Source organism: Botrytis porri (genome assembly GCF_014898465.1).
Source record: "Botrytis porri strain MUCL 3234 chromosome Unknown BPOR_003, whole genome shotgun sequence".
In the NCBI taxonomy this organism is placed as follows: domain Eukaryota; kingdom Fungi; phylum Ascomycota; class Leotiomycetes; order Helotiales; family Sclerotiniaceae; genus Botrytis; species Botrytis porri.
Genome location: NW_024066077.1, coordinates 3,088,186 through 3,104,596, shown reverse-complemented (window position 1 = coordinate 3,104,596; position 16,411 = coordinate 3,088,186). Strand labels below are relative to the sequence as shown.

At 36.0% G+C, this 16,411-nt stretch overlaps 5 protein-coding genes across 5 annotated transcripts; 3 read left to right on the top strand and 2 right to left on the bottom strand.

Annotated features, from left to right (window-relative positions):
• Positions 1–811: 811 nt before the first annotated feature.
• Positions 812–1,645, top strand: EAF01_002931 (uncharacterized protein; the record flags this gene model as incomplete). The annotated part of the gene is made up of 1 exon (XM_038911185.1): positions 812–1,645. One exon carries the CDS (start codon positions 812–814, stop codon positions 1,643–1,645), a length of 834 nt encoding a protein of 277 aa, XP_038774107.1.
• A 21-nt stretch (positions 1,646–1,666) lies between these two features.
• EAF01_002930 (uncharacterized protein) lies at positions 1,667–2,410 on the top strand (the record flags this gene model as incomplete). The annotated part of the gene is made up of 1 exon (XM_038911184.1): positions 1,667–2,410. The coding sequence occupies one exon, from the start codon at positions 1,667–1,669 to the stop codon at positions 2,408–2,410; it is 744 nt and encodes a 247-aa protein (XP_038774106.1).
• Positions 2,411–3,004: 594 nt separating this feature from the next.
• EAF01_002929 (uncharacterized protein) lies at positions 3,005–4,136 on the bottom strand (the record flags this gene model as incomplete). The annotated part of the gene is made up of 3 exons (XM_038911183.1): positions 3,005–3,067; positions 3,124–3,825; positions 3,879–4,136. 3 exons carry the CDS (start codon positions 4,134–4,136, stop codon positions 3,005–3,007), a joined length of 1,023 nt encoding a protein of 340 aa, XP_038774105.1.
• Positions 4,137–7,961: 3,825 nt separating this feature from the next.
• Positions 7,962–10,441, bottom strand: EAF01_002928 (uncharacterized protein; the record flags this gene model as incomplete). The annotated part of the gene is made up of 5 exons (XM_038911182.1): positions 7,962–9,191; positions 9,239–9,501; positions 9,551–9,806; positions 9,859–9,911; positions 10,381–10,441. 5 exons carry the CDS (start codon positions 10,439–10,441, stop codon positions 7,962–7,964), a joined length of 1,863 nt encoding a protein of 620 aa, XP_038774104.1.
• Positions 10,442–11,915: 1,474 nt separating this feature from the next.
• Positions 11,916–14,666, top strand: EAF01_002927 (uncharacterized protein; the record flags this gene model as incomplete). Its single annotated transcript, XM_038911181.1, has 2 exons — positions 11,916–12,829; positions 12,882–14,666. 2 exons carry the CDS (start codon positions 11,916–11,918, stop codon positions 14,386–14,388), a joined length of 2,421 nt encoding a protein of 806 aa, XP_038774103.1. The 3' UTR covers positions 14,389–14,666.
• Positions 14,667–16,411: the final 1,745 nt, after the last annotated feature.

Sequence of the window (16,411 nt, the reverse complement as noted above, 5' to 3'; positions counted from 1 at the left end):
TGACAATTTTATACGCACGATTAACGTATCTTAGTCTTGAAAGATTCGTGAGAAGTCTTTTTTGCTACGTTTCCTAATCTAAGTTCTTTTCTGCTCCATAGGCTGCGCAAAACCTTTCTCACCTCCCGGGCAAATTGCAGGTATTCTGCTCTCCAGACAATCTATCGAATTTTTTCCTTGCTCTGCAGGTATTCTACCTAGTACATGGGATAAAAGCCCAAACCTTTCCTAAACACTCGAGCATACAGGGAAGTTTCTTATCCTAGACTAATTTATCTACCATCGAACTCATATGTACGAATTACAAGGTTATAATATGAAGAGAAGACGGCTTCTGAATCACACAAATTTTTGTTCACTGCAACTATCCGTTATGTTCTCTATTGCTAGATCTCTACGACATCTTCAATTCTTCCAGAAACATGCCAGTTACCAAGGCTCACAAAATATGCTTGGTATATCTTCAGTCAAATACTTCCAAGTAGAACCATGAAGCTTTCTAGTAACCGCTCTCTGATTATTTTTCGGAATTGCACTGATTGATCAACCTGTTTGAGCCCCTTTTTCGATTTTCATGAATTCAGATACCATAGCGGTAGCTTGAGCTACAGGACAAAGGAGTTACTTCTTCAAGTGTGGATTTATCTTCAACTTCTGTTGTTAAGTCAACTACCCCACTTTCCGACCACCCCCTCTTTTCGACCACCTCAAAAACCACACCGCTTTGAGTAATTATAAAATTTATACTTTGAATAACTCAACAATGCTTTAATCAATTGATTTGAAATTTTGATATTATTATAATTGTGATATGAAGAATAGATATACCGAAGAAGATATCGCAGAGGCTCTTAGAGCAATTACAAATGGAGCAAGCATACGAAGAGCTAGCTTGGATTATGGTGTTCCACGTACCACACTTCACGATCGAATATATGGTGGAGTTTCGCATCAAAAAGGCGCCCAAATACTTCAAAAGTTATCTCCAATTCAGGAGAATCGACTAGCAGAATGGATATTAGTACAGGAAGCTCTTGGTACTAGCCCTACACATCGTCAAATCAGAGAGATGGCAGAGCACCTCCTTATTGTACGAGGGGAGGATCCCTCACTTGGAAAGAAATGGATACATAGCTTTTTTCGAAGGCATCCTAATATTGGAACTAAGAAGCAACATCAAATCGATTCTGCACGAGTTTCAGGTGCTACATCTGATATTATTAAGAAGTGGTTCCGGAACCTCGCAATCCCTGAAATCAAGGCTATTAAGCCGGCCAACAGATGGAATATGGATGAAGCAGGTATAATGGAGGGTCAGGGTCTTAATGGACTAGTAGTAGGAAGCACTGATCGAAGATTTATTCAAAAAAAGCAACCTGGATCTCGAATTTGGACCTCTTTTATAGAATGCATTTCAGCCAATGGAAAAAGCATTACTCCCCTTGTAATATATAAGGGAAAATCAGTTCAGCAACAATGGTTTCCAACAGATTTGACTCTATTCAAGGGTTGCAACTTTACCGCTACAGAAAATGGATGGACTACAGATGCTACAGCTTTAGAATGGCTGAAAAAGATCTATATCCCTCAAACTACCCCTATTCAGCCGGAAAATTCAAGACTCCTCATTTTGGACGGACACTGAAGCCATGAAACTACAGCATTTATGTTAGAATGCTTTAATAACAACATATATCTCTTACTTCTCCCACCACATACGTCACACGTACTACAACCACTCGATTTATCTGTGTTCTCACCCCTAAAAAGTGCATATCGAATCGAACTTAATAAATTAAGTCTATTATCCGATTCCTCACCAATTGGAAAGCGCAATTTCCTTTCTTGCTATCAGAAGGCTAGAATAGAAGGTTTAACTATTCAAAATATCAAGTCTGGGTGGCAAGCTAGTGGTCTTTGGCCCAAAAATATGGCTAAACCTCTTATGAGTCGACTTTTGCTTGAAAATAGCAATAGAGAGGTTTTATCACTTAATCCTGAATCTGATGATGATCCTATTCTTCAATGGAATATATATTCATCGTTTATTCTATGGAAAACCCCTCAAAAAGGAGCCGATATCAGAAAATATAGAGATATAATGATTCAAGAGAAGGAGATCGATTTGCCAACACGAAGATTACTATTTCGCAAGATTATAAAAGGATTCGATGCTAAGGATTATGAACTCTTAGAGGCAGAGAATAAGATTAGAAAGCTAGAATATCAATTAGATGAAGCATTACCTAGAAAAAGGCGAAAGGTTGTGGTATCTCCAAATTCGAAGTTCGCAGGGATTAGAGCTATAAGGCGTACACAAATTGAAGCTGGAGATCGTGAAGATGAGGTAGATGATAGCTCTAGTGCTATAGAAAGTGATTCTACAGGCGATTTCATTGAAGTTCAATAGTTATTGAGTTATTAAAGTTTTAAGTGTAGATAATATGAATTTTTTAGGTGGTCGGAAACAGGGGGTGGTCGGAAAGTGGGGTAGTTGACTTATTATTACTCCTCTAAGTAGGGGTTCGCTAGTTTGCTTCAACACCTATTGATCTAAGAGGCGAAATAGCTCAGTGAGGCTGAAATAAGCTATGAATAGGTTACATGTTACATATTCAGGGGTTTTATTGTTTTTCTAAGTGTATCGCATAATTATCGAGATGTTGAAATGTTGGATGTAAGATACAATGCTAATTTTGAGGAGACAGAAGAGAGTTCTTCAAGATTGTGCAGGTTTTATGTATTCTAGTAATATTCTTCATCCGCCCTACTAGCGCTCCCACTCAGTACTTACTGATTGTCTCCATCACTAGTGTCTCCGATACTCAAGATTATATGATAATGTGCCCTCCGAATGATCCTCATGCAAGCCCCTGATCATCTACCAATCTGTGTTCATTCTTATTCAAATCGTCGCTTTTTTGATGGGCTCGGCGAGGATACTTCAGAGTCGTCGGTTTCGCTTACGTACCACAAGAAATTAAAGTTAGTATATACAACAATTCTACCATGCCATGATAAGATTCAAGAAACCTGTATTGGAAATACAGATTCTCCAATCAACCCCCTATTTTGAGGTTATCAACGTAGGGGGGGAAAAGACCTGTACGAACAGCAACTTACAGGCAACTCCTCATCATCTAATGTTGCACAATAAAAATGATCCGTTCCTATGGAGCCCAATCTCCCCGCCTCAAACAGAGAATTAACATTAAACACCAAATGATTCTCCAGTAAACGTTCAATCAAACCCTGCAACCTATGATCCCGGGCTAATCCGCGATAATACGCCGGAATTGTGATATTTCTCGGAATGGGCGTACTCAAAATCTTGAGATAATCCGGATCTCCCGCACAAGACATCAAAACGTTCATCTGTGTTTGGAGAAGTTGGGCAGTAACACGATCACGCATGATTTTTAGTACTTCCAGGATCTTCGGATTTGAGACTCCGGGAAGTGTCCCATTGTAGAGAATAAGACCGTGGGGCTCCGGTTGTTGGAACTTCATGTGTCCGGCGATGTGAATGGCGCATTCGCGGAAGAGAGTTTCGTTGCGGAGGGTGTAGGCGAGCTCGATGAAGTGTTCGGGCTCTTCGCTGATGCGGCGGGCGAGGAGATCGCTATTGGTCCACATGCAGGCGGAGATGTGGTAGGAGACGATCGGGAGACAGAGATAGTAGTCTGCCATTTTGACGATGGCTTCTAGTGCTTTGGGTTGAATTGCACATGTAGTTCTGTACATTGCATTGATCATGAAACAGAATGCTAGGGTCTGGGCATGTGCATCTCCATCACTGAGGAAATTATCGATGAGATCTGGTTGCTGGGATCTGTTAGATTTTTTCTCATTAGATGATAGACAAGTGGAGTACTTACCACATTTTGTTTAGCAACAAGATGCCATTCTCCATCATCTTCGACCTCACTAACCCAGTCATACTTCCATTCTGAATTTTCCGATTGAATCTTTTCGGGCGAATCAAGGAATTTGAAGAAAAATTCTGAATGTTGCTTCAGAATGCTCGTGTGGACTTGGAATTCTGTGTGTCCGAATAGTTTGATGCGCATGTCTGGAACTTGTCGACGGACATGGAACTTTTGGAATGTTGGTGTTTCTACTTCACAGCAACTCATGTTGAAAAATGGTTGGATTGATTTTGCGTTTGTGTTTGCTGTTTTTTCAATGGTATGATGTGTTGGTAAGATGGGTTGGGAAGAAGTATTTTCCAGAACTATTGGAGAGAAATATCACTGAGATATTTTACTACCAATGATGATACTATGATAACAAAAAGAAAAGATATTCCAAGCCAGTGCCTTCTGAAGATAGAAATGGAAACAAGAACACCTTGTTCAGTCTCGTGTGTTCTTACAAATATGGAGACCGTATCTCCCCCCTTAATACATTCTACACCATCCAAATACAAATATAATAATCAGCCAGTCGACTATAAGCGAGCGTTGCATACGGTTCAGTCTCGGATATCCTCAACCCTTCATATAAAATACCAAAAACCGTATATCCCCCTCTTAACACGGTGCCATCATAAATTCATCCCCACTTGAGTACTTAGCTGTACTGTATAACAAACATCACCAAATAACCAACTACCTAATTATAGACGAGCATTAAATATAATTCATTCTTGTATGACTCTTATTATTAATCATTTATATAAACTAAATAGCTGAAAATCATATCTCTCGTTTCCAAGTACCGTCCAGATATTAATACCTCCTTACTTAAGTATACTATATAATAAACAATATGAAATAATCAATTACTTCATATAATCACGCGAGCATTAAATATAATTCATTCTCGCGTGTTCTCAACCCTTTACATGAACAAGTCCAAGAGCTCATCTCTCATCTTAATTCATCATTCAAATATGAACATATACCTACATACCTACTTAGCTATACTATATAATAATCATTATATAACAATAAGATAGTCAACCGTAAGAGAGAATAAAATACTCTTTACTACCGATAGATACTACGATAAATACTAGAAATGTACTTTTTATGTATTAATATCTAAAATGTTAAAATTAATATTTCTTTTTTTAAATTAATACTTTTGGCATTTTATTCTAAATACATTTTTATCCTAAATGTATTTTTAAAAAATAATATTTGTATTCTAAATTCTTTTTTATTATTTTAATTTTGAAATTAAAGATTATAATATTCTAGATGTCACGGTATATACGTGATCACGTCCGATCGGGCTAGTACAACATTAAGCTTCAAGCCAATCACATATATAGCTTTATAGTATATTCTTTTTAATTCTATAGCTTTTAATTTTAAGATTAATCTTTAAATGTTTATTAGATTTATCATATTATTAAAAACTTTTTCAAATAAAAAATGAAATAATATTAGTATATACTTATAAATAAAGTCTTTATATATACTCCATTTACTTTTATTTAGATATATTACTTTTATTCTTTTGTTTATATACAGATCTTTTTAATACTATTTGAAAATATTATTTCTTTTCTTATCCTTAATTTTTTAGTTATAAATTATAATTCAATAAACCTTACAATTATAAAACTTTATGATAAAGCGATTCATTAATAAAATGAAATCTCGTTTTTATACTTTTTAATTCTTAAGTATGTTCTTATTATTTAAATATCTTTTTAATCGAAATTCTCTTTTTCTAATTCTGAAAAGTTTAATAATAACTTTTAGAAATTTGATATATAATTACCCTTAATTTAAATAAAATTATAAATAAACAATATTGTAATTAGTAATTCTATTACTCAATTTTATTTTATTTATTTTAATTTTAAATCTTATATACAAATTATAATATTATCTCAACTTTTCTCTTTTAATCAAAATGTTCCTTTAAATCATATAACAATCCTAAATCAATTTACACACATTTACAATAATCTGAATAAAGTATAGAAAGCTAAAGATAAGTTATTCAATTTTAAACAAAAAACCAATTCTCTATATATTTATATTATAAAATTTGAAAGGACTCTTTATAAAGCAAAAGGCTAAAACTAATCTAATTCGAATAAAATCCTAATCTTTTGTAATAAATTCAATATTACTTTTAGAAATCATTTTTCTTAATAGTTTTTATTACCTTACTTATATTTCAACTTTATTTAAATTATATAATAATTAGTTATATATATGATAAATGAATTCTCTATATCATTCTATTTTAATAAACCTAAAGTCTTATATTTATTATAGAATTCATTTCATTTTCAAAACTATAATTTAATAAATATTAATAATCTTAATGTTTTTAATACCTTTAATATCTCTTTAAATAAAACCAATTGTATCCCATTCCCACTTTATACCAAAATACCCAAATTCTCCTCTATCAAAAGAAGTTAATTATATAAAGAAAATAAATATATCCGATATAAAAATACTTTTTATTCAATACAAATCTGCCTATTTAATCTATATTAAAACATTTAAAATAAAAAAAACCTGTTTTAATTATTACATTCATTTCTACTAACTTTTACAATAATAATAATAATAAAGATTTAAGTAAAATAATCAATAATTAATATTTTAAAGATTATTTGAAAGAGATACAAGCTTTTATTAACACTTTCTATTTGATAATAATATATTTGACTTCTCAAGATATCTTATAAAAAATCGAAAAAGAAATTAATAATAATAATAATAAAAAAGAGTTTTATTAATCATATTTTATATTTAAATCATTCATTTAAAACAAGTTTGAAGTAAATTTTTCAAAAAAAAAGGATAATATTACAATATATACATAATTACATTCAATCAGATTAATATAACACTAAGCTTTAAGCTAATCGAATATATAGCTCTATAGCACACTCTTTTTAATTCTATAGCTTTTAATTTTAAGGTTGATCTTTAAACATTTGTTAGGTTTGTCACACTAAATAAAATGAATCACTTAAATCAATTTAATTTTTTAAGAAAAAATCTTTATTAAATGAATTAATAAAATTAAAATCATATTTCAAATCATATTTTAAATTTCAAATTTTAATCATAGAATAATCATATATTACAAGATATAGAATTACAAGATAAAACTAGATTTTTCAGAAAACTATTCAAACCACAAATATCAAAATTATTAGTAATTTTAAAAAAGAAACGTCAATTATAATATTTCAGATATCAACACATAAAAAAGTATGATTTCTAGTATTTATCATAAATACTAATTAACCTACCTACAACTCAGATGAAAATCCACACATTCAGATTCCCATTTCCTAGTCCGAGGCTACCACCACGAACCAATACACACCACCAACAAGCAATTCTCAAAGTTCATCCATGGAAACTAGAAGCTGTTTCCCTCCAAAACAAATCTCCACCACTGTCTAACGAAACAGTACAGTGGCGGATACGCGATGAGTTTTCTCTTTACGAGTATGTACTGATTTATCTAGACGAGGAAGCTCGGAAACACAATTATATAAAAGTTTTTCTTCCAGAACAATAATCAAGTGATGTCTAATACCAGCGCTAGTAGCTGTGCACTTTCATAGGAAATACATCGGATTCATTTATAGTAGGCTGGCGAATTCGACTTAGCGGACATGCCATGACCAATCATACAACATCCTTTCTATAGATTGATTGATCAATTGATTGTCCAAAACTCATCACTGTGAATAGAAATACAAGTGGAGATTTTATAAATGAGATACCCTATTTTTTACCCTACCTTCCTATCACCTGCCTTTTCCATCCCATTCATTATCATATCATAGTTTACTCTCTGAATCCATTTCCCATGAACGTCATGTACATTTCTTATCATTCATTTCCATTTCCATTTTGGTTTCCGCACCCAAACCCTTCACCGAAACCAATTCCCCGTGGACCCAGATCTCCACATCGTGAGTATTCTCCGTCGTCCATTCTCTATTCCCCAAAATCCATCTCTTCCTCTCAAGTAAAACTCGTTCCTCCTGTTCCCTGTCCCAAATTACTAACCGCAAGTCCATTACTCAATCTTCTTCCTCCTCCAGGTCCCACGCTTCCCCCTATCATTCCAATCGGACTACTCATATTTTCCTCCAATCTATCAATTTTACTGACGCTCGATTGTCTCCGCTTACTTATAGATTTAGAAAGTGGTGCACCATCTACAACATCTAGTGCTTCTTCATTGGGATCCCTTCGAATTCTTTCATCACCTCCTAGAATTGCGGTTTCCTCATCATCAGGCGGGAGAAGTAATTCTTCCTCGCTTTCGTCGTCGCTTGTACCACTTTTGCTAAACCCTTCCATTTCTTCTAGGTACCAAATGGGAATTGCACCAATCGCTGCGATGGTTCCGAGCAAGAAATAAGGAGTGATGATATACCCCTCTTTCAAACCCCAAGTAAAAGCAGCTCCCGACATGGCTGGTCCAATTGCTCTTCCGACTGCCGAGATGGATACTGCGAAGCCGTTCAGTGTACCTAAGATACGAAGACTAACGGCCGAATTTGTGAGGAGGATAACACAACAAGGAAAAGCGAAGATGACGGCAAAAGATTTAACTATCAAGATGGCGAAAATAATGATTTGTTGCCAAGTCGATGACTCGATGAGTGCTGTATATGGAGTAACGAAACAAATGATTGGGAATGTTACAGCGCAAACTTTGAAGCAATTCAATACACCGAATTTACGAGCTGCGGGTGGGAAAATAACGAATTGGATAAAGCCACCCACGACACCGTAGAGGGTAAAAATTGTACCGATTCTGCCGGAATGAAGACCGAAACCACCCGAGAATCGGAATGGGAGTTGGGTATTTGATGGATCGTGAATTTGACGAGGATGATGCATGAAAACTGAAAGGATTTGATCATAAGAGACGGAATGAAGAGCGAGAAATGTATAGGCAATGAGATTGATAACTGATTGACGTGTGAATACTTCTCGAAGGCTTGGGCGAGTGACTGGAGCTTTTGATTTGGAAGATTCAAAGTTATCACCAAAAGATTCAGCGGTATCTGACCCAGAAGATGTAGGTCTAAGAAGTGATGCTGATGATCCATCATAGGCTGGATGCCCAGGAGTGTGGTGCCTTGGTCGAGGGTTACAACAAAGTACTTTAGAAGAGGCAACTAATTTCTTCCCTACTTCTAATCCCCAGTCTTTTTTATTACGTTTGGATTCTAGAGTTTCCTGGCATTTGTTAGCGGGAATGCGAGAAATTAATCATTTGAACATACCCTGAGGAAGAAAAATCCAGTCGTGATTCCAATCATGAAAAGAAAACTGGCGATGATATTTGGTAATGCAAATGGGAAATTGAGGAAAAATCTATTATTTCCGAAAAGTCCTGGAAAGTTCTGTGCTGGTCGAGCAAAAAATCCTCCGAAAGATGGACCGAAGATAGAACCAAGACTCCACACTAATGGCATGATGGAAAAGGCTCTCGGTTGCAACTCCTTTTCAGGAACCATCTCTGCTACCATTGTTCGGATAATTCCAACTATAGTTATTAGCTTATGTGAAATCCAATTTAAAACAGAAGAACAAACCATTTCCATTAAAAGCTCCCTGAAGTGCTCTAGCAATGATGGCCATAGGTAAAGTTACTGACATGCCCCATATGATATTTAACACCATTGTACACGTTAATCCTACTAAGATTGTAGGTTTACGACCAAATGTATCGGAGGCTCTTCCCCACATGATAGCTGTCATGCACTGAGCTAACGAGAAAACAGCAGATGCTATACCTGCCCATTTTGCGACATCCTTTTGTTCAACTCCAAAACTTTCAATCATTTCCGGCTGGTCATGAGGTTAGTCACATGATTTTTTGGTGGATTTCCTCGAAACTCACTAGGTATGGAAAGACTGAAGTCAAGGCGACTGGTTCTGCGAATCTACATATTGCTAATCAAATTAGTATGATGATTGGACCTATGAATGGAGATTGAATCGAAAATCGCCAATTGAACTATCGACTGAACGGTCTACGCAATGGTGGTAGTTGTGTGGACGGAATGATACATCTGAACTGAGCTTGGTCTGAAGAATCATCGTCGAATCAAAATCTTCATCACATCCTCAACATCTATTCCAATCACATTCGCAAAGGGGGAAGCAGTGACCATACAGAGAGAGATATTCAATTGATTCTTCTCAAGAAGGATGTAACTAGGTAAACGATATGCATGATCTTCGTATAGAGAGAAGCTTCTGGGTGACAATGTTACATTGTATGGCGGGGTATATTGCATTTGCATCAACCGGCTTCCCGAGATGAACCATGATTTTCATCATTACAACAACGAAGAGACTATCAACGATTTGAAGATCTGCTGGACATATGTAAACATAACAAGACAAATTGGAAACTTACCCAGAATTGTAAGTTGGGCCACAGGCAGTTTCGCTGGACCTGGATTCTTTCTCTTGACCATATTGCTAGCGGTAAGACAACTTTCTCAGCCTCTTCGGATCTCCCGTCTTTTTTCCGTCGCAAGCATAGAAACCACAGTATCGTGGGGTAGGTTTGGATGAGTGATCTTGATTTGAAGCCGTAGAAGAGTGTAGATGGCTAAGAAAAAGGACAATTTCCATACATGACGGTGAGAATATGAGAAGAGAGCAGCAAGCGGAAGCTGAAGATATATAAGTGATGATTTGTAAGAGAAGTCATGCTTTGAGTAAAAGAAAAACCGTCAAATCAGGTAGGAGTGGTGGGGGCAAATGATATCCATATCAATGCTGCAGCTCCTCGTGATGCCGCTTTTCCGAATTCTGATTAGTGTGAGAAGTAAAATCTCCGTCTTTTATGGATTTAATACGGTTTTAATACGATTTACCATGTCTAAATATCCCAATACGGCAAAATCGACTGAAATGGGGAACGTGTATGGATATTCATTGGTCCATTGAGCAAATGATGAAGGATTGATCCATCCAATGTGATTGGAGAAGAAAAGCTCAAGGATTGTCTACTTCGTACGCCGATGATCGGTTCAATCACGTGCTCGTGTTTTATTTTCGCTTTGCCTCATTCATTGTTGTGTGTGTGTTTGTCCTACTTGTGGTTGGGACGATAGATTGGCTTACCACCTGCAGCCTGCAGGACGTATCTAGGTAGGCTAGGGGTGATTGGTTTGTCAGCCTTATTCACGCCATATGGCCGCCTCTATCACTTGAATCAGACTTTGAATCTATGCAAGTGTTGGATATATGCGAATGAGGGAGAGAGAAGAGAGTCTTGGTGTATGTTTCGTGTTGGTGTTGTCACTGGATACAATTGAATGGTAGCGTGACAGTTACAATTCTCTAATTACCATTTCTTTGTCATCTCTTCATCGTATCAACCAACTACAACTTCACTTCATACAATAATCACACCTCTTAGTAATCAATCTCCCATATTCCCTTCATTACTAGCTATTTATTACATGGACCCGGGAGCTCTATATTATATATATCATTCTTCTCTCCCCCCTCTGCTCTGATACCCTCGATATCATCTGATTCTGATAGGTTGATCTTCGGATGTACCTTTCTCCGCTTTTTCCGTCTTATCAGTTCCTCCTTCAGTCAAAGCAGTCATCATCGTCACATATCAGGGAGCTCTTCTTTATTAGCCTATGGGAAGTGAATCCCCCATCTAGGTACTAGCTCTTAGCTCTTGGATGTCAAATCCATCAACCCTCTCCCGCATAACCTCTTCCGTAACCTTAACCTTACATGATATACGAGTAATTGCCCGAGAACTTGGGTGGATTTTCCAGATAACGCAATAGGTACTTATCACTTACTTTATCGTCAGAACCACCTTCACATCTGAGGGAATGCTTTGATTGAGGATTTCTTTCTTCACTCTTCACTCTTCACTCTTCACACCATCACTCTCACCTCTCACTAACCTTCATCATGGGTAGATTCCTAGATGAAAAGAAAATGGAGAACAATGAACGTACTCCATTAATCGCCACGGTCATCGTTGGCCAACCTCGTCAAAGATATCAACACAATACCATTCGTCGATTCTTTACCATCGCTGCAACTTGTGGTTTGATTGTCGCCGTCGTCCTCTTCCTGCTCCCTCTCTCGTTCATTCCCCGACACCACAAGCATTGGCATCACGATAAACACCACGGAGAATCGTCTGCCATCACATACAAAGAACTTCAACAGATATTACTCGACACCCCAAAGGCAGCAAAAGCAAGAGAATGGAGTAAATATTACACATCCGGTCCACATGTAGCTGGAACAAATCTGAGTCAGGTCACTTGGACGCAAGAAAGATGGCAGGAATTTGGCATTGAATCAGAAGTCGTGGCGTATGATGTTTATCTCAATTATCCTCGTGGTCATCGACTTGCCTTGTACGAAAAGACACAGAGTAAGGATTCCAAGGTCGAAGAATTAAAGATCAAATTCGAAGCTAGCTTGGAAGAAGATATACTTGAAGAGGACGAGACGACTGGCTTGGACACCAGAATCCCAACTTTTCATGGATACTCTGCATACGGAAATGTCACCGCACCATACGTCTACGTCAATTATGGTACATACGGAGATTTCGAAGATCTCGTAAGACTCAATGTTAGTCTGGAAGGCAAAATTGCTATTGCAAGATATGGTGGTATCTTCCGTGGACTCAAGATTAAACGCGCACAAGAATTGGGAATGGTCGGAACGATTCTTTTCAGCGATCCTGGTGATGATGGTTCAAACACCGAGGAAAATGGAGCTATTGCGTACCCAGATGGACCGGCCAGAAATCCAAGTAGTGTTCAAAGAGGAAGTGCTCAATTCCTGAGTATTGCACCTGGAGATCCGTAAGTCATGATTGTCTCAAAAATATACAACAAAGCACTAATTATCTTATAGAACCACAATTGGATATCCTTCGAAACCTGGAGTCCCACGTCAACCTGTCGATGGCAAAATTCCTTCAATTCCTTCCCTCCCTATTTCTTACGTCGACGCTTTACCCATCCTCAAATCTCTAAATGGTATCGGACCCGCACCAAAAGATTTGAATAAATGGTGGGATCGAAACCTTGGCTTGGCATACAAAGGCGTAGAATACAACATTGGTCCCTCGCCAGATAATCTCGTTCTTAACCTTGTCAATGATGTTGAATACGTCACAACACCTATCTGGAATTTGATTGGTGTTATCAATGGAACATTGTCAGACGAAGTTATCGTCATCGGAAATCATCACGATGCATGGATTGTCGGTGGTGCTGGCGATCCAAATAGTGGTTCTGCAGCTCTCAATGAAGTTGTCCGAAGTTTTGGTGTTGCGGTTTCGAAAGGATGGAAACCATTGCGTACCATTGTATTTGCCAGTTGGGATGGTGAAGAATATGGTTTAGTCGGTTCAACAGAATGGGTTGAGGAATACTTACCTTGGCTCAGCAATGCTAATGTTGCCTATATCAATTGTGATGTTGGTACTAGTGGACCCAAATTTTCGGCCTCGGCAAGTCCTCTTCACAATAAAGCTTTGGGTGAAATCTTAAGCTTAGTTCAATCACCCAATCAAACAATTCCAGGACAAACTGTCGGCGACCTTTGGAATGGACTCATTAGTACTATGGGGAGTGGTAGTGACTTCACCGCATTCCAAGATTATGCTGGTATTCCATCAATTGATCTTGGATTTGGACCAGATGTTAATCATGAAGGTGGTGAAAAGGCTGTTTTCCATTATCATTCCAATTACGATTCATTCCATTGGATGGATACCTACGGAGATCCAGGATTTCATTATCATGAAGCAATGTCCAAGATTTGGGCTCTTTACACGGCTAAGATGGCAGAAACACCGGTTATTTCCTTCAATGCTACTGATTACGCAAATGCATTACAAGGGTATATCAGCAAAACCGAAGCCAAATTGAACTCAATCATGATTGGATCTTCTACTGAAGAACAAGATGAAGAAGCTCGTTACCGTCCCTCCAGTATTGAAACCAAGGGTGACATCAACACTCTTAAACTTTCATTCAAAGGTCTTCACAATCGTGCTACCGCACTCAAAGATGCAGCGATTCGTCATGATTCTACCGCCGCCGTTCTCGCTGAACAAGTAGGTCAAGATATGCCATGGTGGAAAATAGTATCCAAGGTCAAACTTTATCATCACATCCGAACTGTCAATGAAAAATACAAGTATCTTGAGAGAAAATTCTTATATCAAGAAGGTTTAGATGGTAGATCATGGTTTAAACATGTTGTTTTTGCACCAGGATTATGGACTGGTTATGCGGGTGCAGTATTCCCAGGTTTGGTAGAAAGTATTGATGCAGAGGATTATGAGAATGCGGAGAAGTGGATTGATGTTATTGGGGAGTGTTTGGAGAATGCTGCGGCGTCGTTGGCTTGAGGTGAGGATTCTGGATCAAGTGAGGTTCGGATAGATGGACCGACCGTCTTGGTTAGAGAGGGTTGATAATGATGATGGGTGGAATGGATACATCAATACATACACGAGATTCAGTGGATGACATATGAAGATAGTGTAGAGAGCAGACGTAGACAGATATACACAGACAGGTAGGGTCGAGAAGCTGCTTTATTTCATTCCCTTCTATACACCTCGGGTAATAGATATTGAATGGAAAGAGTAGATCAGGCTAGTCATGAAGAAAAACTTCATTTCAGATAATTCATGTCTCATCCCTCGTCTCTCAATTAAATGTGATCGTGATCATAAATCTGAGTATACTAGATGAGTAACACCGTATTGAACCCGAGCACAATAGGAAGAATGAGAAAGAAAATCGGCAAAAATCAGTTTCTTGATGAGTCGTTGCACAGAAGACGATGTGATATGGTGGCTTTGAGTGTGGTTGGCCGTGGCCGTGACTGTGGCTTGAAACCGCGTGTTACACGACATGATATGGGGCATGATCAACGGGCTTCGGGCCGCAGGACTTGGCGGGGAGGGGAGGTTGTAGATAGGTGTGTCGCACAAGTGAGGATGGTGAAGACGAGAGTGGTGTGTGGCATAATCTTGGCGGGTGGTCTTGATGGGTGGTCTTGATGGTGGGGATGAGGTGTAGGAGGGGGGTTGTGGTATAATATTTATTGGTTATTGGTTTTAGGGGTTTTGAGGGGAGGGAGAGGGGATTACGATGAATGTTTTATTGTTATAACGTGGTTCATTAGTATATAGGCTATATCACCTTATGAGCTACTTTTATTTTATATATAATTATATACTTTATTTTTTAGCATATAGAATCCTATGAGAATTTAATGTATAAATCTGAATTATATCAATATTATGGAAATCTGATTTTTTTTAGAATTTTAATGATTATTAAAATTATTAAAGGAAAAGAGTTTGTATAATGTAAAGTGTAATAATTTCAAGTTAAAATGAATTATTTAGAAAAAAACCTTAATATTATAGATAACGTAGTTTAATACAGAGTGACTATTAAAAATGATTCACTTTATTATTAATCTATAAAAGTATAAAGTGTTTCGAATACTATCAAAACAATAAATCTATTATATATACTTAATTAAATAATCACTCTCTAATATTCACTCCCTTTTTATATAAACCTACTAGATATATATTAACTAAGAAAAAGCTAATAACTATAAATAAAAAATTATACTAAAGTATTATAATTATAACTAAATCAATTACTAGAATTGAATTCAAAATATAATTATTGTTATTCAAATCCATATAATAAATAAAAATCTCAAAATAAAGCATCTTTATATTTAAAATATAATATCAAAAATGATTCACTTTATTATTAACCTATAAAAACATAAAATGTTCTGAATACTATTAAAATAATGAATCTACTATATATACTTAATTAGATAATCGCTCTCTAATAGTGACTCATTTTAAAATATACTAAAATTAAGTGTTTTCTAATATTTAAATTTTAGTGATTAAACATTATTTTTGAAGAAAAAAAAACGTTAAATAATCATTAAAAATTAGTTTCTTAAGAATCTAGTTTTTTATATAAATACTTACATTATATTATTAAAAAAATCAAAATTGTTATCATTTTTATTACAAAAATATCATTTTAATAATAAGTCTTATATTAATTCAAATTTTCAAGAACAAATTAGATTTTTATAATACTTATATAATGAAATATTATATCTTGAATTTTCAAAAAATTATATTAATAAATAAAGAAAGTATATAATTATATACGAATGAATTTTATATATTTAAAATGAATCATTCGATGATATGAACTACTTGATGTTAAACTACGTTATTTCATTTTTATTACGATTTTTTCTTTTTAAAATATTAATTAATTATTAAAACATAAATATTAGTGAAAAAAAGCTCGATTTTAATATATTTTTAAAGTAATTCATATAGTGATATAGTCTATATGCTAACGAATTACGTT